Source organism: Balaenoptera borealis (assembly GCF_965194805.1).
Source record: "Balaenoptera borealis genome assembly, chromosome: 11".
Classification (NCBI taxonomy): domain Eukaryota; kingdom Metazoa; phylum Chordata; class Mammalia; order Artiodactyla; family Balaenopteridae; genus Balaenoptera; species Balaenoptera borealis.
Window position 1 is genome coordinate 90,971,747 of NC_138868.1, and position 27,409 is coordinate 90,999,155.

Sequence of the window (27,409 nt, forward strand, 5' to 3'; positions counted from 1 at the left end):
ATTGCAGTATCGCATTCTTTTAGAACTCAATAAGACAACCCAGTTTTTAAAAAGTGGGCAAAAACTTTGAATAGATACTTCACAAAAGAAAATATATCAATAGCCAATAAGCACTTGAAAATATCCTCAATATCTTTGGTTATCAGGGAAACATAAATTAAAACTACAGTGAGATACCACTTTATATTTACTGGAGGGGCTATAATTAGACTGATAATATTTTGCCTGTAAGGATGTGGATCAACTAGAACTCTTATTTCTGGTAGGAATGTGAAAGTTAAAAGTAGTTTGGAAAACTGTCTGAATAATTGAGTGGAGAACATTTATTATTCCTAAGAGTAAGGATTAAAAATTGTATATAAGGCTTCCCTGGTGGTGCAGTGGTTAGGAATCCGCCTGCCAATGCAGGGGACACAGGTTCAAGCCCTGGTCTGGGAAGATCCCACATGCCGCGGAGCAGCTAAGCCTGTGCGCCACAACTGCTGAGCCTCTGCTCTAGAACCCGTGAGCCACAACTACTGAAGCATGCTCACTGTTTATGCCTAGGCTGAAAAGTGGCCTTATATCTGTCTCTTCTGCTCATGTTCTGTTGGTGAGACCTTAGTCACATAGCCATACCTAATTGCAAGAGACATTGAGAAATGTTCTTGTAGCTCAGTAGCCATGTCAATCGGTAATTTTGTTAGATTTTGGTGGTCAAACAACAAGTAGTCTCTGCCACAATCATATGGTTAGTTTTAAGGAGAAAAATCATATAATAAATTCAGAAAGAGCAGTTGCTAAAATTGAACAACTATTCATGATTTAAAAGTAAAAACCAATACCTCTTAAGCTAAGTATAGAAGAAAACCTATAACAAAAGTAATTCTTAATGTGTTAACAGTGGAAGCTTTTCTTTTAAGATCGGGAACAAGACAAAATGTACACACTATCACTGCCGCTGTTCAACATTGAACAGAAAGCCTGTGCAGAAAAATTAAAAACTCTAGGACTGGAAAGGAAGAAACACTTTGAAGATGTTAAGGTATTTATTTATATCAGGGGTTGGCAAATTATGGCCCATAGGCCAAAGCCAGCCCACCACTTGTTTTTGTACAACCTTCAAGCTAAGAATGATTCTTACATTTTCAAGGTTGAAAAAAAATCAAAAGAATAGTAATATTTCATGACTTGAAAATTATATGAAATTAAAATTTCAATGTCTATAAAGTTTTGTTGGAACATAGTATGCTCATTGTTTGTTATCTATAACTGCTTTTCTGCTATAGCAGGAGAATTGAGTAGATGCAGCAGACAGTATGGTCTGCAAAGCCTAAAATAGTTACTATTTGTACCTTTACAGAAAAAGTTTTCTGACCCCTGGTTTATATAAATACAAGAATTTACACAGACTCATTTTAACAGTTGGCAAGGGAGCTGATAAAAGGATCAATATAAAAATCAATTGTATTTCTACAGAAGTAAAACCAGAAAAAATTTTGGAAAGATACTTCATTCATCATATTTATGACCCTGTGTTTGAAACGCTTTAAGCTAGATGAGTTTCAGTATTTGGAATTCTTTGGATTTTAGAAAGGTGAATATACAATGTATTATATGCATATGTAGTATTATGAAATTTCCATCAAGGTCTGTTGCATCACATCAGTATTTCTATAGATCGGTGTGTGAATATTCATTTGAAGTGGGATAAATTAATTCACCAGGTGGACTTATTTCAATTGTTTTTGCTAGAAATTAGCTAATAAACTAGAGTTTTCAATGCATTTAGGATGTCATGGGATTATGAACCTATAATTATAATAGCTATAAAACCATAGGAGAAAGATATCTTAAATGATTAATATGATTTTTCTGGAGGAAATTATAAACATTTTTTAAAAAGATCTTAAAGAAGACCTAAATCAATGCATAGAGAGAACCATACACTTGGATAGTAAGAGTCAATATTGAAAAGATGTCATTTTTTACCCCAAGAGGCTGATGAATTTAGTGTAGTTCCAATTAAAATCATAATGCGGTGTTTTGAAAAATTTATAATTATATGTGGAGTCAAGAGCAAGAACAAAGAGACAAGAATAGCCAAAACAGTTCTGAAAATAATAAGGGAAGACTTGCCATACCAGACATCAAGACTTATTTAAAGATACAGTAATTCAGACTATATGGTATTGGCAGAATAGTTCAATTGAACAGTGCAACAGAATAGCACAAAATTAGACCCATACCTATGGACATAAGATTTGTGACAGTGCAGTCTTTGGAGAGTGAATGAGGTAATCAATATACATCATATTTGGATGTTTAAAATCACTGTATTATTATCCCTCTGGGGATTAGGAAATGAAATTGGATTTCTACCTTAAATCATAAGCAAAAATCATTGAAGACAAACTATGAAAAACAAAACTTTGATAGGAAATATAAGAATATCTTTATGACTCCAGACTAGGGAAGGATTTCTTTGCTTTTATAAACAAAATTTTTATTTTTTATTGGGGTATAGTTGATTTACAATGTTGTGTTAAAGGTTTTCTTAAATATGGCAAAAAATTGATACCTGCATGTAAAACATTGATAAATTCAACATTAAAATTTTAAAAATGTTTATCATAGAGAGGGACTCTTCATAAAATAGAAGGACAAGCTACAAACTAGTAGATTTCTTTGTAATGCAAGTAACTGACAAAGGATTAATATCTAGAATATATAAAGATCTCCCACATATGAGTAAGAAAAAGACAACCCAATAGAAAAATAAGCAATACATGTGAATAGACATTGTGAAAGATGAGGAGACTGAGTGGTCAATAAGCATATTATATTACTTTTCTATTGCTCTATAACAAATTATCACAAATTTGGTAGCTTGAAACAACACACATCTATTATCTCACAGTTTTATACGCTAGAAATATGGGATGATATGAATGGGTTCTCTGCTCAGGGTCTCACTACCCTGAAATCAAGGTGTAGCTCAACTGCATTCTCATCTGGAGTTTGGGGTTCTCTTTCAAGCTCATTCCTGTCATTGGCAGAATCCATTTCCTTGCAGAATGATCTATCCTTTACTGGTGAATGAAGTCCCCATTTTCTTGCTAGCTGTTGGCCAGGGGTCTCTCTTAGTCCTAGAGTGTGGTGTGTGTGACAAGTCCTTTGCTCATGCCCCCTCCAATTCAGCAGTGGAGAACCTCTTTAATGTCAAAGTCCTCTCACACTTTAAATCTCTCTGACTTCTGCAACCAGTCGGAGAAAACTCTTTGCTTTTAAAGTAATCATGTGATTAGCTCAGGCCCACCCACAATGATTTTCCTATCTTAAGGTCAACTGATTAGTAACCTTAAGTACACCTGCAAAATCCCTTTTGTCTTGTAATGTTAACATAATCATGGGAGTAAGGTGGGGGCGGGGGGGAGGAGATCATGGGGGCTGTCTTATAATTCTGCATATCACACATAAGAAAATGTTCCCAACTTCATTAGGGATCAAGAACCTGCATATTAACACCATATTGAGATATCATTTTATACCCACTAGATTGTTAAACATTAAAAAAATCTGATTATATCCACTATTAGTGAAAATATAAAGCAGCAGGAATTATTATTATTTATGGGAGTGTAGATTGATACAATCATGTTGGAAGACAATTCAGCATTACATTGTAAAGTTGAAGCTATGCATACTTTATCACCCAGGAATTCTGAGTTATACTTCTAGAGAAACTCAGAACATGCACTAGGAGACATGTACAAGAATGTTTATAGCAGTATTGTTCTTAATAAGCAAAAAATTTGAAACAACTTAATGTCAATAGATAGGAAAATGGTAAATGAATTACTGCCTAGTCACATAAAGATGAATGAATTGCAACTACTCACAAAAACATCAATGAATCTTAGAAATATAATTGTGAAAAGGCAAACTATAGTGTAGCAAAATTTTTGTTTAAACCTTTTACTGAAATAGAATATACATATGCAAAAGAATATATCATAAGTGTGTAGTTGATGAATTTTCATAAAATATACATATGTAATCATTGCCTACATCAAGAAAGACTTTATTAGCAAGTATTATACAATTTTAGTACAGCTATACCGCTAAAAGTCAAAAACTAAACAATATTTTACATATAGATACCTACATTTGTGACAGAACTATTGTTTTTTAAAAAGCTAAGGGGATGACAAACACAAAATTTAGGTTAGTACTTACCTGTGGGCATTGGGGTCAGGGAAATTCACAAAGAAGAAATACACTGGTGACATTTTTTGTCATTTCTAGTTTTTAAGTTGAATGGTAGATTTATGGGTAAAGGAGAACCTTTTCTTTGTTCAAAATGTTCTGACACCAAAAAGGAAACCATTTTCTTTATTCAGAATGTTCTGATACCAAATGTGTGGGTTTTCCATACCAAGCAGTTCTCCAATTCTATGTGGATACCAGTTGTGTGTCCTGCAATTTAATTTGTTCTGACACAACTACCCAGAATTAGCGCAGACCCACCGGACTGCTCTGGACTTCTGAAGCTAATCACAGGTAGTGCAAGTGACTCACACTTCTAACTTGGCTAAAGTTTGGGGATTCCCACGATCCCCTCTTCAGATTCTATAATTTTCTATAACAGCTCACAGAACTCAGGGAGACACTTTACTTACTATTACTAGTTAATATAAAGGGTACTATAAAGGATACAAATGAAACAGATGAAGAAGGTGAGGTCCAGAAGGGTCCCGAGTGAAGGAGTTTCTTTCTGTCTTTGTAGAGTTTGCAGTGCACCATCCTCTCAGCAGGTGGGTGCGTTCACCAATCGGGAAGCTCTCTGAACCCTTTTGTTTAGGGTTTTATGGAGATTCCATTTCATAGGTGTGATTGGTTAAATCATTGGACATTGATGATCAGCTCATTCCCCAGCCTTTCCCCTCCTGGGCAGTCGGGGTGGGTGTCTAAAAGGTTCAGTCCTCTAATCATGTGATTGGTTTCTCTGGCTACCAGCCTCCATTCTGAAGCTATTAGAGCCCATCTGGAGTCACCTCATTAGCATAAACTCCGTTATGGTTGAAAGGAGCTTATTATGAATAACAAAACATCCTCCTCTCACATCTATCACTCAGGAAATTCCAGCGATTTTAGGAGCTCTGCCAGGAACCAGGATGAAGATGAAATATATATTTATTGTTATGTTACAGTAGGTTTTATTTTGTTATGCTTCATTGTCTGTATATGTTACGAGTATTTTATGTGTATTAATATTTCCTAAAAGATGATTTTAAAGAAGGAGCTCTATAAGATTTTTTTGATTAGAGAAGGTATTTCAGATAAAAGTACATGTGTGGAGGTACATGTGGTTGTTAGCATGAGTAAAACATAAGGGGAAATAAGTCTGATTTAGCGTTCTAATAGGGTGAGTTAAAAGTTAAAAAGATAGGTTTTTACCATATCATGGTGAATTCTAGGTGAAGATGCTATTCTGGAGTAAAAATTATTTTGGTTAAGGCATGTTACGTTTTTGGTGAGATATCCAGCTAGAAAGGTATTTACACCCAAAAATTGGAATTTAAAAAAGTCTAGCAAATAAAAGGCAATAGATGAGTGGTTTTTATAAAGTGAAGAATAATACATTTGCAGTATAAATAAAACTAAATATTTGGGGCTTCCCTGGTGGTGCAGTGGTTGAGAATCCGCCTGCCAATGCAGGGGACACGGGTTCGAGCCCTGGTCTGGGAGGATCCCACATGCCGCGGAGCAACTAGGCCCGTGAGCCACAACTACTGAGCCTGTGCATCTGGAGCCTGTGCTCCGCAACAAGAGAGGCCGCGATAGTGAGAGGCCCGCGCACCGCGATGAAGAGTGGCCCCACTTGCCGCAATTAGAGAAAGCCCTCGCACAGAAACGAAGACCCAACACAGCCAAAAATAAATAAATAGATAAAAAAAAAAGTTAAAAAAAAAAACAAAAAAAACCTAAATATTTGATTTTTGTATTGAAAGAAATATGGAATAGTGAATGACATTCAAAGAATTTGGAGTTATACCTCTGCCCTGCCATTTGATATCCATGTGTCCTTGGGCAAGTGATGGAAACTTTTCTATAGAAATGAACTTTTCTATAGAAATGCACATATCTCCTAGTATTGTTGCAGAGGCTAAATAAGAAAATGAAAAGTGCAGGGCCTCGTGCCTACTGTATGTTAAGTATTCAATAAATCAAAAACATATATAATAAATCAAACTATCACTTTAATAAAGAAAATATTAGGTATATTATAGAGTTGCTTTTTACTGCCTACATATGATACCACTTTATTTTATAAATCAGATAAAAGTATTTTTTCTTTTCTACTGATTTTCCCTTTGTTTTCATTGCAGATCAATGTAAGAGTAACAACGATGGATGCGGAGCTGGAATTTGCCATTCAGCCCAACACAACTGGCAAACAGCTTTTTGACCAGGTATCATTTACCAAATGAAGTATGTAATTTTGACACCATAGTGTGGATGCTACTGCATACTTCTTTCTGTGTTTTTCTATACCTTTACTTATAATGCAGCAATGTAGCACTTGGAATATTTCACAGTACCTGTTCAAATGTCTTGAACAACTGTAAGGGATAGTCTTTCTCATTCCTAGATTTGAGAGATAGGACTTTTTAAAAATAATTATTAGCAGGTATTTAACATCTGTTAATGCAAATCATTGTAATGAGGACTAAAAGGAATTCAAAGATATTCTCCATAGTCCATGAGTGGAATAGGTGGAGATCCTAGACAGAGGGTGTAACCAAGCAATGGGCTTGTGTTCCCGCAGCACAGAAAGCCAAACTCTTGACAGTGAGAGTTCGCAGCATAGTAAGGGTTTATTGCAGGGCACCAAGCAAGGGAGTGGGAGACAAGTCTCAGATCCACTCCAACCTGGTCTTTGAGTTAGAGGTTGTTTTTAAAAGGGAAAGAACAAAGAAGCTGGGGTTAATCATCATCTTGTGACATTTTCTGTGACATTTCTTAATCGTAGAAGAAAGGATGTCTCTGGTTTATGATTCGCTAGCCAGGTGGTCCATGACTTGGTGGTCTGTTAGCTTATCTTGCCCTGGAGAAGTAAACTGTCCATTAATGATGATATCTGATGATACAACAGCAATTTTAGTACATTAATGATATTATCAACAACAGCAGTTTTGGTCATCTGACTCTGGTTGATTAGTGTTCATTTAGCACAGGATTAAGGTCAGAGGGGACAAAAGGGAATAAAGTTGGATAGAGAGGTTAATCCTAAACTTGGCAGGGGAACTCGGTTTTAGGGGGACTTGGTTTCAAGGGGATGGCAGGAGCAAAGGCACAGGCTATAAACAGGCACCTGACAGCAGTTTGATGTCATCGGCTCATAATATGCTAGCCTGGAGTTAGAACATGTTAAAGAACTTGGACTACTGATACTGTCTTTTTTTTTTCTCACTCTTGAGAGCACATTTGAGCCACCCTGGGGAGCTTTCAAGAGGAAAAAAAAAAAAAGCAATGCTTGGAAACCACCTCTAGAGATTCTGTTAGTCTGGGACCTGCTCTAAACTATTAGTATTTTTATTTAGGTTCCCTAGGTAATGCTGTATATAATGTTGTAAGTAATCAAGTTTTATTGAGAAAAGGAGGAAAGAGATTGGTGACCAGAGGTCAAGTGGTTAAGAAGTGAATTGATTGCAAAAAGGAGGAAGTTAACTTTTACATAAACTTTTATTGATACGTATGAGCAGGAGAGCAATAGTCTGCGATCAAGCTTACTATTGACCTTAGAAAATGGGAGAGAGAGTTTCTGGCATTACAGTAATAAATAACAGAGGGCTTCCCTGGTGGCGCAGTGGTTGAGAATCTGCCTGCCAATGCAGGGGACATGGGTTCGTGCCCTGGTCTGGGAAGATCCCACATGCCGCGGAGCAACTGGGCCCGTGAGCCGCAATTACTGAGCCTGCGCGTCTGGAGCCTGTGCTCCGCAACAAGAGAGGCCGCGATAGTGAGAGGCCTGCGCACCGCGATGAAGAGTGGCCCCGCTTGCCACAACTAGAGAAAGCTCTCGCACAGAAACGAAGACCCAACACAGCCATAAATTTAAAAAAAAAAAAACAAAAAAAACATATTAGATATCTACTGATCCAAAATATGATGAAATAGAATTTAAAAACTCCTGGGAAGTTGTTTCTTCTCTTGACAAAGTAGTAAACTTCATCTCTTGATTAGATAATTAATGAACTTGAACACCCTGGTAAAGTCTTTTTGGAAGATGAAAGGCTTTTTTTGGTGTGAGTGAGCAAATTTTTAAGACAACAGCATAAGCAGCTGCATGCACCATATGTTATAGATATTTTACTTTTGTGAACTAATATTTACTTCCGTTGATTCTTCTAGGTCTCCTGTTTTGTAAATACATAGTCTGTCTTATTTGAATAAAAATGTAGATGCAGTTAGCATTTACTACTTCATAGCATATTGAAATGTTATTTATAGTGAGCAAAATGTTTTGTCTTAGTCAAAAACTAATCAGCAAGTGGACCTTTTTGGTATTGGATAGTGAGAAATAAAATATTTGTTTTTTACTAAGCAGAATTGCTTTAGTTTGGACATGAGGGAAAATGAAACCACATATATTATAATGCAGTAATATGTAGTAGTTGAAAAGTGTGGGCTCTGGAACCACACTGCCTGTAGTAGAATCCCAGCTGTAGCTGTTTGACTTCACACAAATACTTTCTTTGCCTCATTTTTCTCATTTGTACAATTAGGATGATGATAACATTACTCCTTCAGAAGGTTTTTGTGAGAACTAATTGAAACTCCATGTAAAGTACATTAGAACAGTATTTGCTATACGCATTTCATATTGTAAATGAAGAGGTCTAAATTAAAGAGTATTATTATCTGTTATGGGCTGTCTCAGCAATTAATTCTTGTAGCCCCTGTTCTATTTCCTGATAACGAGAGCCAGAATGCTAGGATCTAAAAGCAGGTGTTACCTTGGGTGTAGTGAGTATATGGGTGGGCTGTCAGGGCAGTAGATTCAGGGTCAGGCCAGGAGCAGACCTAGGGGTAGGAGTTCTCTCAAATGAATCCACCTGTAACAGAACCTCACTTCTGATTAGGATGTCAGCTTGAGGCCATCTGCCCTGTGGAGGACTCTAGTTGAGTGCTTGAGGTCCTTTGGTTTGCTCCCTGCTGACTCTTTCTTCACTGGCCTCCTCTTCTAGCTTCTGCTTGTGGGATTAGAATAGTAATACCCGCAAGGAGTACTCAACATATCTGTTAGGATGCAAGAAAAAATATTAAAATGTTTGTCTATATTTTTGTCTTTCCTCTTTCAAATTATTTTTTTAAAATATGCTAATATATTAGTGTGGTAGCATTGTATAACTTATAAATAAATATACATATAATGTAGTTATGTGTCCAAGTATGTTTTTACTTGGAAGTTCATGATTTAAAGTTTCCTAGAACATTTTTAGAAGTAGGGAAAGATGGGGCCTCTTAAGGAATTTCACAGCTGTGCTCTCTTATTTTTCCTGGTGTGTGTGTGATAGTCTGAAGTTAGTTAAGAGACTGGTCTTGTGCCCCACTGTGGCAAATCCCCCTTTTACTTAGCAGCCTTGTGCATCACAAAAAGCCTGGAAGCAGAAGCTGAGGCCTGCGCTTTGGTACACTTCTCTCTGCTGCTCTTGACATTTCCTACTCCTGCCACTCTGAGCTGGAATGTTTTCTGTGGAGCTGTTGGGACAACTTGTCTTTTGCCAAAGTTGAATTATCTGGGGTCTCTTTTGTCCACATTAAAGTTTTGGTTGTGACTTTCCTGGTGGTGCTCTGGTTAAGAATCCACCTGCCAATGCAGGGGACACAGGTTTGATTCCTGGTCTGGGAAGATCCCACATGCCACAGAGCAACTAAGCCTGTGCACCACAGCTGCTGAGCCTGTGGGCCACAACTACTGAAGCCCACGCTCTCTAGGGTCCACGTGCTGCAACTACTGAGCTCGCATGCTGCAAATACTGAAGCCCACGCGCCTAGAGCCTGTGCTCCGCAACAAGAGAAGCCACGGCAATGAGAAGCCTGCGTACCGCAACGAAAAGTAGCCCCCGCTCACAGAACGTAGAAGAACCCCACACGAAGCAACGGAAACCCAATGCAGCCAAAAAATAAATAAAAATTAAAAAAAAAAAAGTTTTGGTTGTTTGGCATTAATCAGCATTTGCCATCAGTATGGGTCTTTATATCCCATGCCATTCAGAAATTTCTCAGTTTTTTTTTTTAATGTGGTAACCTTTCCTAGCACAGCTAAATGTTTTTTCTTATTTTTAGTTTTTTGCGTATGTCATGTCAGTGAAATTTTTAAACAGGGAAAGTAAACTGAAGGGTTCAGTTTGCTCTCTTGAAACCAAAAGCCTGGCATGTTTTTAGATTTTTGACATGTATACACTAATATGCATAAAATAGATAACTAATAAGAACCTGCTACATAAAAAATGAAATTCAAAAAAAAATATTTTGAGCCTAGACCCTGCCCCATGCTCAAACGCCACCCTCCCCCACCCCAACTAGGCCCTGCTCCACCCTAAACCCCACCCCTGCCTAAGTTTCACCCCCCACCTAAACTCCACCACCCATAACCAAGGCTTTTTTTTCTTCTTTTTTTTTTTCTTTTAGTTTGGGGTTCTGTTTTACCTTGTTGTTGATTCATTTATATTTTTATTTTTCTAATAAATCTTTTATTTTTCTAATTTTATCTTATTCTTTATACTTTGTTATTGTTCTGCTCCTTTTGGCTTGTTCCCCCCACCCCTGATTTATTTTTTCTGTTGTGGTTTTGTTTTACCTTGTTGGAGTTGTTTCAATTATATTTTTATTTTTCCTAATATATTTTTATCTTTATTTTTTATTCTTTGTTATTGTACTGCTCCTTTTTCTCCCTTTTTTTTTTTTTTTTCTGGCCGCGCCACCCAGCTTGTGGAATCTTGGTTCCCAGGCCGGAGGTTGGGCCCGAGTTCTTGTGGTGGGAGCACTGAGTCCAAACCACTGGACTAACAGAGAACCTCAGACCCCAGGGAATATTAATTGGAGTGAGGCCTCCCAGAGGTCCTCATCTTGGCACCAAGATCCAGCTCTACCGAACTGCCTGCAAACGCCAGTGCTGGATACCTCAGGCCAAACAACCAGTAAGACAGGAATACAGCCCTACCCATCAAAAAAAAAAAAAAAAAAAAGAAATGACAAAAAATATGTTACAGATGAAGGAGCAGGGTAAAAACCTACAAGACCAAATAAATGAAGACAAAATAGGCAACCTACCTGAAAAAGAATTCAGAGTAATGATAGTAAAGATGATCCAAAATCTTGGAAACAGAATGGAGAAAATACAAGAAATGTTTAACAAGGACCTAGAAGAACTAAAGAGCAAACAGACAGTGATGAACAACACAATAACTGAAATTAAAAATACTCTAGAAGGAATCAATAGAATAACTGAGGCAGAAGAACGGATAAGTGAGCTGGAAGATAAAATGGTGAAAATAACTGCCGGGGAGCAGAATAAAGAAAAAAGAATGAAAAGAATTGAGGACAGTCTCAGAGACCTCTGGGACAACATTAAATGCACCCACCAACATTCGAATTATAGGGTTCCCAAAAGAAGAAGAGAAAAAGAAAGGGTCTGAGAGAATATTTGAACAGATTATAGTCAAAAACTTCCCTAACATGGGAAAGGAAATAGTCAAGTCCAGGAAGTGCAGAGAATCCCATACAGGATAAACCCAAAGAGAAATACGCCGAGACACATACTACTCAAACTATCAACAATTAAATACAAAGAAAAAATATTAAAAGCAGCAAAAGCAACAAATAACATACAATGGAGTCCCCATAAGGTTAACAGCTGATCTTTCAGCAGAAACTCTGCAAGCCAGAAGGGAGTGGCAGGACATATTTAAAGTGATGAAAGGGAAAAACCTACAACCCAGATTACTCTACCTGGCAAGGATCTCATTCAGATTTGGTGGAGAAATCAGAAGCTTTACAGACAAGCAAAAGCTATGAGAATTCAGCACCACCAAAGCAGCTTTACAACAAATGCTAAAGGAACTTCTCTAAGCGGAAAACACAAGAGAAGAAAAAGACCCCCAAAAACAAACCCAAATCAATTAAGAAAATGGTAATAGGAACTTACATATCGATAATCACCTTGAATGTAAATGGATCAAATGCTCCAAACAAGACACAGACTGGCTGAATGGATACAAAAACAAGATCCTAATATATGTTGTCTACAAGAAACCCACTTCAGACCTAGGGACACATACAGACTGAAAGTGAGGGGATGGAAAAAGATATTCCATGCAAATGGAAATCACAAGAAAGCTGGAGTAGCAATACTCACATCAGATAAAATAGACTATAAAGACTGTTACAAGAGATAAGGAAGGACACTACATAATGATCAATGGATCAATCCAAGAAAAAAAACATAACAATCATAAATATTTCTGCACACGACATAGGAGCACCTCAACACATAAGGCAAATGCTAACAGCCATAAAAGGAGAAATCGACAGTAACACAAAAATAGTGGGGACTTTAACACCCCACTTATACCAATAGACAGATCATCCAGACAGAAGATAAATAAAGAAACACAAGCTTTAAATGACACAATAGACCAGATAGACTTAATTGATATTTTTAGGATATTCTACCGGAAAACAGAAGAATACACTTTCTTCTCAAGTGCACATAGAATGTGCTCCAGAATAGATCACATCTTGGGTCACAAATCAAGCCTTGGAAAATTTAAGAAAGTTGAAATTGTATCAAACATCTTTTCCAACCACAATGCTATGAGATTAGAAATCAATTACAGGAAAAAAACAGTGAAAAACACAAATACATGGAGGCTGAACAGTGTGCTGCTAAATAACGAGATCACTGAAGAAATCAAAGAAGAAATAAAAAAATACCTAGAAACAAATGACAATGAAAACACGACGATCCAAAACCTATGGGACGCAGCAAAAGCAGTTCTAAGAGGGAAGTTCATAGCAATTCAAGCTCACCTCAAGTAACAAGAAAAATCTCAAACAATCTAACCTTACACCTAAAGCAGCTAAGAAAAGAAGAAAAAATAAAACCCAAAGTTACTAGGAGGAAAGAAATCATAAAGATCAGAGCAGAGATAAATGAAATAGGAACGAAGAAAACAATAGCAAAGATTAATAAAAGTAAAAGTTGTTTCTTTGAGAAGATAACTAAAATTGATAAACCATTAGCCAGACTCATCAAGAAAAAAAGGGAGAGGACTCAAGTCAATAAAATTAGAAATGACGAGAGATTACACCTGACACCGCAGAAATACAAAAGATCATAAGAGAGTACTGCAGGCAACTATATGCCAATAAAATGGACAACCTGGAAGAAAGGAACAAATTCTTGGAAAAGTACAACCTTCCAAGATTGAACCAGGAAGAATTAGAAAATATAAACAGACTAATCACAGGTAATGAAGTTGAAGCTGTAATTAAAAATCTTCCAACAAACAAAAGTCCAGGACCAGAAGACTTCACAGGCGAATTCTATCAAACATTTAGGGAAGAGTTAACACCTATCCTTCTCAAACTCTTCCAAAAAATTGCAGAAGGAGGAACACTCCCAAACTTGTTCTATGAGGCCACCATCGCCCTGATACCAAAACCAGACAAAGATATCACAAAAAGAGAAAATTATAGACCAATATCACTAATGAACATAGACAGAAGAATCCTCAACAAAATACTAGCAAACAGAATCCAACAACACATTAAAAGGATCATACATCGTGATCAAGTGGGATTTATCCCAGGGATGCAAGGATTCTTCAGTATAGGCCAAAAAAATCAATGTGATACACCATATTAACAAATTAAAGAATAAAAACCATAAAATCATATCACTAGATGCAGAAAAGGCTTTTGACAAAATTCAACACCCATTTAATGATAAAAACTCTCCAGAAAGTGGGCATAGAGGGAACCTACCTCAGCATGATAAAAGCCATATATGACAAACCCACAGCAAACATCATTCTCAGTGGTGAAAACCTTAAAGCATTTCCTCTAAGATCAGGAACACGACAAGAATGTTCACTCTCAACACTGTTATTCAACATAGTATTGGAAGTCCTAGCCATGGCGATCAGAGAAGAAAAAGAAATAAGAAGAATCCAAATTGGAAAAGAAGAAGTAAAACTGTCACTGTTTGCTGATGACATGATACTATACATAGAAAACCCTAAAGATGCCACCAGAAAACTACTAGAACTAATCAGTGAATTTGGTAAGGTTGCAGGAAACAAAATTAATGCACAGAAATCTCTTGCATTCCTATGCACCAACAACGAAAGATCAGAAAGAGAAATTAAGGAAACAATCCCATTTATCATCGCAACAAAAAGAATAAAATACCTAGGAATAAACCTACCTAAGGAGGCAAAAGACCTGTACTCAGAAAACTATTAAAACACTGATGAAAGAAATCAAAGATAACATAAACAGATGGAGAGATATACCATGCTTCTGGATTGGAAGAATCAGTATTTTGAAAATGACTATAGTGCCCACAGCAGTCTACAGATTCAGTGCAATCCCTATCAAATTACCAATGGCATTTTTCACAGAATTAGAACAAAAAATTTTACATTTCGTGTGGAAACACAAACGACCCCGAATAACCAAAGCGATGTTGAGAAAGGAAAAATGAGCTGGAGGAATCAGGCTCCCTGACCTCAGGCTATACTACAAAGCTACAGTAATCAAGACAGTATGGTACCAGCACAAAAACAGAAATATAGATTAATGGAACAGGATGGATAGCCCAGAGATAAACCCACACACATATGGTCACCTTATCTTTGACAAAGGAGGCAAGAATATACAATGGAGAAAAGACAGCCTCTTCAATAAGTGGTGCTGGGAAAAATGGACAACTGCATGTAAAAGAATGAGGTTAGAACACACTTAAATAAACTCAAAATGGATTAAAGACCTAAATGTAAGGCCAGACACTGTAAAACTCTTAGAGGAAAATATAGGCAGAAAACTGTACGACATAAATCACAGCAAGATCCTTTTTGACCCATCTCCTAGAGTAAGGGAAATAAAAACAAAAATAAACAAATGGGAACTAATGAAACTTAAAAGCTTCTGCACAGCAAAGGAAACCATAAACAAGACTCAAAGACAACCCTCAGAATGGGAAAAAATATTTGCAAATGAAGCAACTGACAAAGGATTAATCTCTAAAATATAGAAGCTGCTCATGCAGCTCAATATCACAAAAACAAACAACACAATCAAAAAGTGGGCAAAAGACCTAAATAGATATTTCTCCATAGAAGACGTACAAATGGCCAACAAATACATGAAAAGATGCTCAACATCACTTACCACTAGAGAAATGCAAATCAAAACCACAATGAGGTATCACCTCACACCAGTCAGAGTGGCCATCATCAAAAAATGTAGAAACAGTAAATGCTGGAGAGGGTGTGGAGAAAAGGGAACCCTCCTGCCCTGTTGGTGGGAAAGTAAATTGATACAGCCACTATGGAGAACAGTATGGAGGTTCCTTAAAATACTAAAAATAGAGCTACTCTGTGACTCAGCAATCCCACTACGGGGCATATACCCTGAGAAAACCATAATTCAAAAAGAGTCGTGTACCACCATGTTCATTGCAGCTCTATTTACAATAGCCAGGACATGGAAGCAACCTAAGTGTCCATCGACAGATGGATGGATAAAGAAGATGTGGCACATACAAAAAATGGATTATTACTCAGACATAAAAAGAACGAAATTGAGTTGTTGTGAGGTGAATGGACCTGGAGTCTGTCTTACAAAGTGAAGTAAGTCAGAAAGAGAAAAACAAATACCGTATGCTAACGCATATATATGGAATTTTAAAAAGCGGTACTGATGAACCTTGTAGCAGGTCAGGAATAAAGACCCAGACGTAGAGAATGGACTTCAGGGCACTGCGGGGGTTGGTGGGGGGAGGCTGGGATGAGATGAGAGAGTAGCACTGACATATATATGCTACCTGATGTAAAATGGATGGCTAGTGGGAAGCTGCCGCATAGCACAAGGAGATCAACTCGATGCCTTGTGACGACCTAGAGGGGTGGGATAGGGAGGGTGGGAGGGAGATGCAAGAGGGAGGGGATATGGGGATATATGTATATGTATAGCTGATTCATTTTGTTGTACAACAGAAACTAACACAACATTGTAAAGCATTTATACTCCAACAAAGATGTGAAAAAAATAAATACACAAATAAGATAGAAAGGGAAAAAACTAAAGAGAAAACTGTAAGAGAGTTAACATTAAGAGAGATATACCAATCAAATAAAATGTGGAGTTTGGATTGTGGCTCAAGAAGCCAACTATTACGAAAAATTCATAAGACCGTAAGAAAAACTTGTGCTCTAGGTATTTGATAGCAAGAAATAACTGCTAAATTTTTTAGGTGTGAATAATGGTATTTTAACTATGGTTTAAAAAATGAAAGATTCTACAACTCCGTGAGGGTATGAATGAGCAAAACATGTCTTTAAATTGTCAAAATACAAATTTACCACAGCATAAAACAATTTAAAAAAATGACTTAAAATGATAAATGAAATTTGTAAATCTCATTCGGATCCTAACTGGAACAAATTAACTGTAAAAAAATATATATTTTAAAAATAGCCACAGAAATTTCAGCATATTAGGGAACTACTGTTAAGTCTTTCCGGTGTGATAATGGTATTGTAATGTTTTATTTTTGTTTTTATAAGACTCCTTATGTTTAAGAATTTTAAAATAAAGTATTTACAAATAAAATGGTGTATCTGGGATATGCTTCAAAACAATCTGAGAGGGGAGAGGTGCTGTAGATGAAGCAAAACTGGCCATGAGTTTCTATCTATTAAAGCTGACTGATAAGTACATTTACACTGTTGTACTATTCTAACTAACTGCTTATTTGTATATATTTGAAGTTTTCAATAATAAAAAGTTTTTAAAAGCCAAAAAAAGTAAAAAGAAATATTTACTGTTTATTTTAAACCAAGAATGTTTATTACTTAAGAACTAATGTTGAATCTTTTTGTAAAGCTTTTAAAATCTTAATAAACTCTCACCTTCCTCATTTTATTTTAAATATAGAATTAAAAATATGTTTTTGTTGGCCTCATCCTAGGTGTGGATTAATAATCCTAGTTTACCACTTTATTTACCCTAATACTCCTGAGTACCTACCACAGGCTAATCATTCTTGGAGATGACATGGATATTAAGATGAATAAGGCAATAATCTCTCTCCTTAGTTTTAAACAGTCAAGGAGGGTAAATAGACACTCTACTAAGAATAGTTAATTATGATAAATGTTCAAATAGCAGTATAGGTAAAGTACTATGGGATTATCAATGATCAAGTGATTAATTTTATCTAGATGATAGGAAAGCTTCATTCACGTTAGTTGAGCTGGACCTTGAGGAATACATTATTTAACAGGTGGTAAAAGTACAGAAGAAACATTCTAGACAGGGGAAGAAGCACGGCCAAAGGTGTAGAAGTGTAAAATTTATGGCATGTTCCAAGGATGATTGTTTGCTCAGTGATGGTAGAATATAGAATATATGATGGTGAATGAAGGGAAGTAAGAATGGGGGTGAAATCAGCAGCTGGATACCCTGAGGCATGGCATTTACACGTCCTCAGAGACTCTTATCGCCAAAATGATACGATTGTCTGGGCTACCTAATAGTATAGTTTTGGGGGTGGGGTGCTAAACTGAAATAGGAAAAGTGGGATTATGACAGCTCTGTATCTGTTCCCCAGATTCTTCTTTTTATCTGTTTGGGTCATGATGGGAGATAAGAAGGAAAAGGACATACAAAAAAGTGGATCAAATAAGATTGAAATGACACTACAAAATTTAATAAACAAAACCTGAATTTAAATTTTCAGAAATGTTCCTTTAATTACTATGTTAAATTTAGGAAAGATCTTTTCTGTAGCAAAAGAATAAACCTATAATTTCTATGTAGTTTTGTTCTTTTTTTGAAGTATAGTGCCATCCAGTTATAATGTGAGTGTTGAACTGAAATTGGCTTTTTTTTTTTTTTTAAGGTGGTGAAAACGGTTGGTTTGCGTGAAGTCTGGTTTTTTGGGCTGCAGTATGTGGACAGCAAGGGCTATTCTACGTGGCTTAAACTAAATAAAAAGGTAAAGCATGTATGATAACATGCAGCTAATAATTAAGGTTCTTTGAAATTATCATGGTCATCAGTTTGTGCCAGAAAAGCTCAGAGTCTGACTGATTTCAAGCTTCCTTTTACAGTTATCTCTGTGAATCATTAGAGGTATCATGTCTTTTAATTTAGTAAGGTACCATCAACTTATCATCTTCGAAAAAAGAAATGTTCATTTTTCCTATTTGAAAACTCAGAAGTAAAAAATATTATGAGGTGTTACTTAGTACTTTGACCTTAATATAAACATCTTCAGGATAAGCTTCTCAAGAGAAATTTCAATTTGGGTATTAGTTAGGATCTGTGAACTACCGGTCACATTCATGAGCATAGAATCTTTTTCACACATACATTTTTTACAGGTTTAGAATCTTAATAGATTTAGAATCTTACTTATGTTTTACATCCTACTTTGTTCCAAAGAGAAGTTTATGTGACTGTGGTCAGTTATTGTGAACTTAATATTTTTGACAGTACTTGAAATTACTGTTTCAGGTGACACAACAAGATGTTAAAAAAGAGAATCCTTTGCAGTTCAAATTTAGAGCTAAATTCTTTCCTGAAGATGTTTCTGAGGAATTAATTCAAGAAATAACCCAGAGACTTTTCTTCTTGCAAGTTAAAGAAGCTATCTTAAATGATGAGATATATTGTCCACCAGAAACTGCAGTTCTTTTGGCTTCCTATGCTGTCCAAGCCAAGTATGGAGATTTTAATAAAGAGATTCATAAGCCAGGCTACCTGGCTAATGATAGACTCCTACCCCAGCGGTAAGTGAAATGTGCTTTTATGTTATAGTCTCTGAAAAATCATATTTAAGAAGTTTGTAAATGGTTGTGTTTTTTGTTGTTGTTGTTTGTTTGTTTTAGATTTTTAAGTTGCCAGCTGGATCAGAGAGTATAATTTTAAAAGTTATGACCCAGAAGCTACTTAGATTTATATACTCTGTAATTACTTAAAGTTTCTGCCTCTTCTCATTCCCACAAGATAAGCAATAAATGGAGGCAGTGATAATTTGGGCTTGAGGAAGACATGACTATTGTTGCTCATTAGTAAAAATTCTCACATGTAGATAGTTGCTTAATAAATGCTTTTGAAAATAATAAGTGCCAGGCTATATTTCCTCCATAGAATTAAAATTAAGTTTCTAACTTTTCAAAAGGCTTTTTAAACTCGGTTTTCAGACTCCTAGTCTAGGGCTCTGTTCTCATCTGCAGCATACTGCTGTCTCTACTGAACTCGGGTCTGCTCACCAGACCAGGCAGGAAAGCCAGTCTACTGACACCTGGTTGTGGTGAAGGAAAGTGTAGCATTTATTGCAGGGTACCAAGCAAGGGAGTGGGAGACAAGCCTCAGGTCCACTGCCACTTGGTCTTTGAGTTAGGGGCTTTTTAAAGGAGAAGAACAAAGAGGCTTGAATTAATCATTGTCTTGTGACAGTTTGAGAGTCAGAAGTCTGTAGTTTAAGATTCTCTGGCCAGTGGTCCGTGGCTTGAGGGTCTGTTAGCTCATCTTGCCCTGGAGAAACAACCTGAGTTTGTACATTAATGATGATATCTATAATAGCAACTTTAGTACATTAACAATGTTAGCAACAGTAGGACAGTAGCAACTTTAGTCATCTGACTTGGTTGATTCAGTTAGCACAGGATTGAGGTCAGAGGGGACAAGGAAAGGGAATAAAGTTTTGGATAGAGAGATTAATCAAAAACTCAGAGAACTTGGTTTAGGGGGACTCAGTTTCAATATAACAGTTATTTTAAAGTAGCATGGCACAGGAAAACATCATTAGCAGAAGACCTAGATTTTGAATGCTGATTCTACCCTCTGCTAATTATGTGGCCTTAGTACATAACTTAAACTCTCTAAGCTTCAGTGTCTGAATCTGCAAACTGGGGATAACAGTTGTGCTCTGTCAACCTTACTGTTTATGATTACAGTTCATGAACTGTATACTTTACAGTTTTAATTGTGAATACAAGTGTTAGTGGGTAGTGTTATATATAAAATCTAGAAAGTACATCAAATGTTACTTTTAAATATCTCAGTTCTTAATTATAGTAGCGTATATGACCCTGATACTAGAATGTACATGGGGATTTTTCTTTAGAATCCAGAGAAGTTATTACAATTCTTAGCTCAGATTCCTGAATTTTAAAATTTCTATTTAAAGGCAAAACTGTATATTAACCTAAAATTTCAGTTCTCTATCACTTCCTCATAGTATTTAAGCCCTTAGGTGTAATTTCTTTTTCATAGGTACTAAATATGAAAAAAGACAAAACTACTTTGTCTACTTTTTATTAATTTCCTTTGGTTGTAAGCATTAATGATTATTTTTGGCTAATAAATTATATTCTGTTGTATGCTTTATAGGTACCCTTAAGTACAGTAGCTTTAATAATTGGTTATTAAATGTTATACTGTTCTGCTCTTTAATATTACAACAATAATAGTTATCTTAGAAGGTAAAATAATGCATGTTGTTCACTGAAAGAATCAGGAATATGAGATACTTATTAGTCTCTGTTTGTTTTTGATGATTATTCCAGCCCCAAATTCCTTGTCTCACATTTTTTAAGCAGTAAATTGAATAACTGATTACTGGTACAGTAGAATTTCATTTCAGTTAAGAGTTTTTATTTTAATTGAGGTATAATTTATATATAGTAAAATGCCAGCAGATTAGCTTTTAAATCAGAACATAAGGTAACTGTTATATATAATCAAAATTACCCTTAAAATTCTTAATTGTTCATAAAATAGTCATGTTTTATCTCAACAAGTATGACATAGGTGTTCTTTCAGTGTTAGATCAGATTGCTGTTTGGGTGAGTACCAGATGAAGTAATTGGCTTACATTTAATAGTCATGTGATTAAAAAAAATTTTTTTTGATACTGTAATCACTTAAACACAATTAATTTAACTTATTTTACATGCATATGTGCTGTAACCCATTCTGTTTAGAAGAAGGAAGACAGCACATGCTGTTCAAGATTTGGTCTTTAACTTTGAAGGTCCAGTCAGGTGTCCTTCAAGTTGTTAGTCTAAGGAGGACTAATTCAAGCTATCTAAGTTTAAAAGAGACTCATAAAGTCAGAATACTAAGTTGTTGGTTTAGAATGGAGAAGTTACCTTCAGTTGTTGATTTATTCCATGTATAGTATATAACAAACTTTTATCACTAAGTATCTGGGGGAAAATTAGTAATCAGCTTATTTGGTGAACCTAAATCAAACACAATAATTTGATGATTTTGTTGGATGTTTATAATTCTTGTATTGAAAAACCCAGACAAGCAATCTGTTCTCCCACAGTAGAGTTTAGCAGTCTGCTGATAGGAATAATCAGCTCCACCAGATAGTATCCCTCTCTTTTAAAAAGAGCTAGATATACATAAGTTTTTGTGTACCAGGTTTCTGACTTGGGCATTTGGGTGGTTTGTAATACCTTTTCAAGGTAAGAGGAGAAGGAACACATTTCAGAGGAGGAAGATTTCAGTTTTGAACCTATTGAGTGTGAAGTATCTGTAGTATAAGAGCAGTTTCAGTAGATTGTTGGGGGTTAAAGCCAGATTGTAGTGGACTGGGGGTGGTGATGTGAGGTATGGAAATGAAGGATGGTGAATAAACAGTTCACGAAAGAAAAATACTAAGAGGAGGGAAGCATGAGTTTATAAACATGTTCTTTAAAAGATGGAAAAGAATTAATTCCTTTATTCACTCTACAGATTTTTGCCTCTTTTGTTCTGGCACTGGGCATAAGTGGTGAGCAACATGGATGTGATCTTTGCCCTCTTAACACAAATAAGCGTATAGGCATACCTCCTTTTTTCGCACTTTGCTTTATTGTGTGCTTTAGGTATTGTGTTTTTTACAAATTGAAGGTTCATGGCAACCCTGCATCAAGCAAGTCTTTTAGCACTATTTTTTCCAGCAGCTTTAGCTCACTTCATGTCTCTGTGTCACATTTGGTAGCTCTCGCAATATATCAAACCCTCCACTAGCAAAACGATTATGACTCCCTGAAGCCTCAGATGGCGGTTAGCATTTTTTAGCAATAAAGTATTTTTAAATTAAGGTATGTACATTGTCTCTATGGATGTAATGCTATTGCACACTTAATAGACTACAGTATAGTATAACCATAGCCTCTATATGCACTGGGAAACCAAAAAATTTGTGTGACTTGCTTTCTTGTGGTGGTCTGGAAATGAACCGAAAATATCTCTGTGGTATGCCTGTATCTGGTAATATATGTAGGCAGGGGACCATAAATGATGGAGTGAAGATCCTGAGAAAATAGAGGCATAAGTCTTTTAAAGTCCCAAATAGACAGATTTAAAGCCAGGTGGGACAGATTAGCCTTAACGTGAAGAAGATCTTCTTTTTCCTGGACAAAAGGAAAAAAAAGTGGGAATTTTTTCTTTTTTTTTTTTTAGTTTTTATCTCTTTTTTTTAAATTTAATTTTTATTTTATATTGGGGTATAGTTGATTTACAATGTTGTGTTAGTTTCAGGTGTACTGCAAAGTGGTTCAGTTATACATATATATATATCCATATATATCCATTCTTTTTCAGATTCTTTTCCAAAGTGGGAATTTTTGGATACCTGCAAACCAGTCATGCAGATTAATAATACAAGCACATTATACAAGATGCAAACGAATGAGATTTGAAATGCAGAATATAAAAAGCTAGAACATAAATCTTAGTGACATTTAATTTAATTAATCCATACCTTCAGATTTAGTTAACATTGTAATATCTGCAATTGGCTGCACTGATTATGCCTTCAAGGCTTGCCTCTTGGTGAGCACAGAGGCCAGATGGCAAGAGAGAGTATAAAGACAAGAAAAATGTGGAAACTTAAATGCTGTAAAGAGGAAGACAAAAATCTCCTCAAAAGCAAGAGCTTAAAAGAGGATACATAGAGAAAGTGGTGTGTAGTAAAAACATCATGGTCTGTCTGAGGCCCCATTAAGGAATTCACTCTAAATAGTGAGTAACTTGTCCAAGGGAAGATTATATCCCAAGATTCCTTTATGCTGCTAAGAAATCCGTGGGTTTACCTTAAAATTTTTACATAGTAAAAAAATAATATTTTAATACCACAGCTTTTGCTATCAGTAAAATAGGATCTGAGTATTCATCAGTAAAGGTGGATAATTATCATCATAATTCCCAAGGAGAATAGAAATACATAGCAGGATAGTGAACACAGCAGGTAAATTATATGCATGCTGAATTTGCTCATTTGGTGTTAAAATATTAGTCGTTGAAAATGAGAATGTTTGTGTTTGCTTACATTTGCAGAAGAAACACTGGAAGGATACAAAAGAAACTAATAAATTATTTGAAGTGTTGGGGGTGGTGGTGAAAAACATGCCTTTTCACTTGTATACTTCTTATATAAAAGTATTACCGATAGAAAATAACAAAATTAAATTTAGCAGCAAAGAAAGTAAATACATAGAGTCATAGAAGAATTAAGACCCAAGAATTCTGATTTTCAGTCTGTTCTTGTCTAATTTTTTTTATTAATCATGAGGAAGTCATTTTCCCTTTTTTTGGCCCAATATTTTATTCATTTCAAACATTTGAATTCCCATAAACTAGCCATATAACTATCTTAAAAACATATATTATGTAAAATAGTTTCAGGATCATAGAATCTTTTTATTTTGAGATAGTTGTAGATTCACACACAGTGGTAAAAAACGATAGTGAGGTCTGGGTCCTGCGTATCCTTCTCCCAGCCTTCCGTAATGGTAACATCTTGCATGACTTTAGTACAGTATCACAACTAGGATGTTGACATTGATGCAATCCACTGACCCTATTCAGGTTTCATCAGTGTTACTGCAGTCATTTGTGTGTATATATATATTTGTTAATTCTGTGCAGTTTTATCACGTGTATAGCTTTGTGTGGCCACCACAGTTAAGGTACTGAATGATTCTAGACTTTTAAAAAGAATATTTGAATCTTAGAGGCATTTTCATAGATTTTTTTTTTCCTTGCAGTGTTTTGGAACAACACAAACTGACAAAAGAACAGTGGGAAGAAAGAATACAGAACTGGCATGAAGAACATAGAGGAATGCTAAGGTATTTGGGTGGTTATTTTCTTAGTATTTTTTCTCAAATTAAAGTTTTTTTTTCATAACATTTATTATTACATCAGATTATCCCCAACAGATTATTTGACTTATATAAATAAATATAAAGCACTAAATTTTAATCCAGAGTGTTTTTGTAATTTGTTTGGTATTACTTTTACTTACATATATTAAAATTAGCTTTATTTCAACAGGGAAGATTCTATGATGGAATACCTGAAGATTGCACAGGATCTAGAAATGTATGGAGTCAACTATTTTGAAATAAAAAATAAAAAGGGAACTGAATTGTGGCTAGGCGTTGATGCTTTGGGTCTGAATATTTATGAACATGATGACAAGTAAGTAAATTAGTTGCATAGTAAACTAGTAATTATTCATTGGTCTATATGGCTTTGCTCTTATGTTTGTAAAGTTCTTTTTGGGCTAAATTACTCTTAACTGCTTTCCCCGCCCCCCAAATTAAAAGATTCGTTAGTGCCACATAGGCTCTCAGATAACATATATCTGTTTTCTCAACATCTTGCAGTTTCAGAGTTCTCAAGTGTATTTTTTAAATAGAATGATTGACTTTTATTTGAAGTGTGCTTCTTGATGTCTTGTGAGTTATGTCTAGTAACTTAATTAAAATTTGTTCTCGCGTAGATAAAGAGTGATTCCTTAAATGTTATGCCTGGCATGTAGGTTGAAATTGAAATTAACATGAATACATCAGGAGCAGTGAGACAATGAATTAATAGGTGTATAATTTACTGTATTTTGTAACACTTTTTTTTGAACATTTATCTTATAGGAATTGTTTTGAATATTTTTAGACATCAATGAAGTAGAATATTCCTCCTGTATCATGCATAGTGAACAGTGTAATTTTACTTTGAAATTGACCAGGAATATATATGTCAGGCTCTTAGAGCACTTTTCAGTAATGATAGCTACAATTGCTTTATTCCTTTCTTTAATTTACCATCTCACATAAGCATCCAAGTCTGTGCCAGTAATGCCTTCTCCTAAGACGTTTCTTTTTATTCTGGGTTGGCTCCAGAATTTTATTTTCATTATTTACAAGTATCTAATAAAATACACATTCCTAAGCAAATAGAATAACTCCAAAAGAGAGGATTTTACTAATTTTACTCTGATATATTTTTTCATATATTACAAAGCAAGTTAAAATGCTATATCATTCAGAATAGAAAATTTTGAAATCTTTGAAAAGCAAAAATGACTTCAAGAGTAATTTTTGTGGATGAAATCTTTTCTTCTTTTTCTTCCTTCAGAAAATTTTTGAATGAGTTTCTGTAAGAGTACCTATTATAGTTATGACTACAGATAAAGATGGGGAATGTGAAAGAGGGGTTAGCTCAAGATGGGAGGGATTGGGATTGGGGATTACGGACAAGGGGACTTTGGACTTAACTGGAATGGTTCAGTTTCTTTTTATAATGAGAATACATTAATCTTAAGGGATGCTTTCATTTTTTAAGGTTAACACCTAAAATTGGTTTTCCCTGGAGTGAAATCAGAAATATTTCATTTAATGACAAAAAATTTGTTATAAAGCCGATTGACAAAAAGGCACCTGTAAGTAAAATTCTTTCATTTTATGTATTAACTCTAATTTCTACCACTTTGCTATGATACCACTTGAAGAATGGCATTATTCATTTATTGAATTGCTTCTGAGGAATATTCTCTTTTCGTAGTTTAACTTTCCCAATGATGAAATAACATTAAAAATACAAGGTTTTAATCTTTTTACAACATGTAAATTACCAGAGTTTTATTTTAACTGAGTTTTAACTATAAGGTAGGTAATATTTATTAGGAGGTGGTTGAAAACAATCAGCATTCCTATTTTAAAAAAACATGTTGGTGGCTAGAATTAGTAGAGGTTGCCCTACTCTAAATTAACTTGTTTATAGAGCTTTGCATTATGAACTTTGTATTTTCATAACTTGAAGCCTTGACTTAAGAAATCTTTATATTTAAATAGATTTTTTGATTCCTCTAGTGTCAGGTATACTCCAGTATTTTAACTCAGTTATTGGAAAGACAAAGATATGGAGAACATTTCTAGGTTAAAAAGCTTAACAGCCTTGAACAAAGGTCCAGTTTTGAGATTAATGGCAAAAGGCAAAACAAACAAAAAATCCTCCTCTGAGGTGAAGAAACTGATGCTCATAGTTTCTTTGGAGAAGAAAAAAGAATAAATGACATTTAATGCACTGAGAGGGTAAGAACATTAGCTTCTCCATGAAACTGGTAGGGAATGAAAAGGTGAGGAACCAGTTATGTGAAAGTATGGCATATACATGAGGAGTGAAGAAATTTTATGATTTCTAAACTATATGGACTATGACATTAGAAGTCATAGCACAGGTTGAAATTTAGTACAGGTTATTGTGAGAGAGACTGTCCTTCATGAAGATTTTAAATTTGGGCTCCTTTATGTTTAGGATTTTGTTTTTTATGCACCTCGTCTGAGAATCAATAAGCGGATTTTGGCCTTATGCATGGGAAACCATGAACTATACATGCGAAGAAGGAAGCCTGATACTATTGAGGTACAACAGATGAAGGCTCAGGCGAGGGAGGAGAAACATCAGAAGCAGTTGGAAAGGTATGGAATTTATAGCCTTTCATTTTTAATTGATAGGAATAGGTTATCTAAAATTTAAGAATCCTCATCAGTTTCTTTAACATACTCTAAATTTACATTTTTACGTTAGTTTCATTGTTACTAAAATTGAATGACAGGGACTTCCCTGGTGGTCCAGTGGTTGGGACTCCCTGCTCCCAATGCAGGGGGCCGGGGTTCGATCCCTGGTTGGGGAACTAGATCCCGCATACGTCAAGTAAATATCCTGTGTGCTGCAGCTACCACACAGCACAGCCAAATAAATAAATATTTTTTTAAAAATTGAATGGCAGCATGTATTATCACTATCCTCTTTTAAAATGAGTATGTATAATTTTCAAGTTAGA

The 27,409-nt window shown here is 35.4% G+C and overlaps 1 protein-coding gene across 3 annotated transcripts in view; it reads left to right on the forward strand.

Annotated features, from left to right (window-relative positions):
* Positions 1–27,409, forward strand: part of RDX (radixin) — a 652,052-nt gene that overhangs the window by 16,094 nt on the left and 608,549 nt on the right. For 2 of the 3 annotated variants that reach the window (XM_082343520.1, XM_082343518.1), the window contains exons 3-9: positions 6,372–6,455; positions 18,179–18,274; positions 18,796–19,070; positions 24,330–24,413; positions 24,619–24,765; positions 25,909–26,005; positions 26,881–27,044. In XM_082343520.1, the coding sequence (XP_082199646.1) occupies positions 6,372–6,455; positions 18,179–18,274; positions 18,796–19,070; positions 24,330–24,413; positions 24,619–24,765; positions 25,909–26,005; positions 26,881–27,044 (947 nt within the window). Of the gene's footprint in view, positions 1–5,172; positions 5,192–6,371; positions 6,456–18,178; positions 18,275–18,795; positions 19,071–24,329; positions 24,414–24,618; positions 24,766–25,908; positions 26,006–26,880; positions 27,045–27,409 lie in introns of those variants that run through there. The other variant, XM_082343519.1, reaches the window with a different exon arrangement.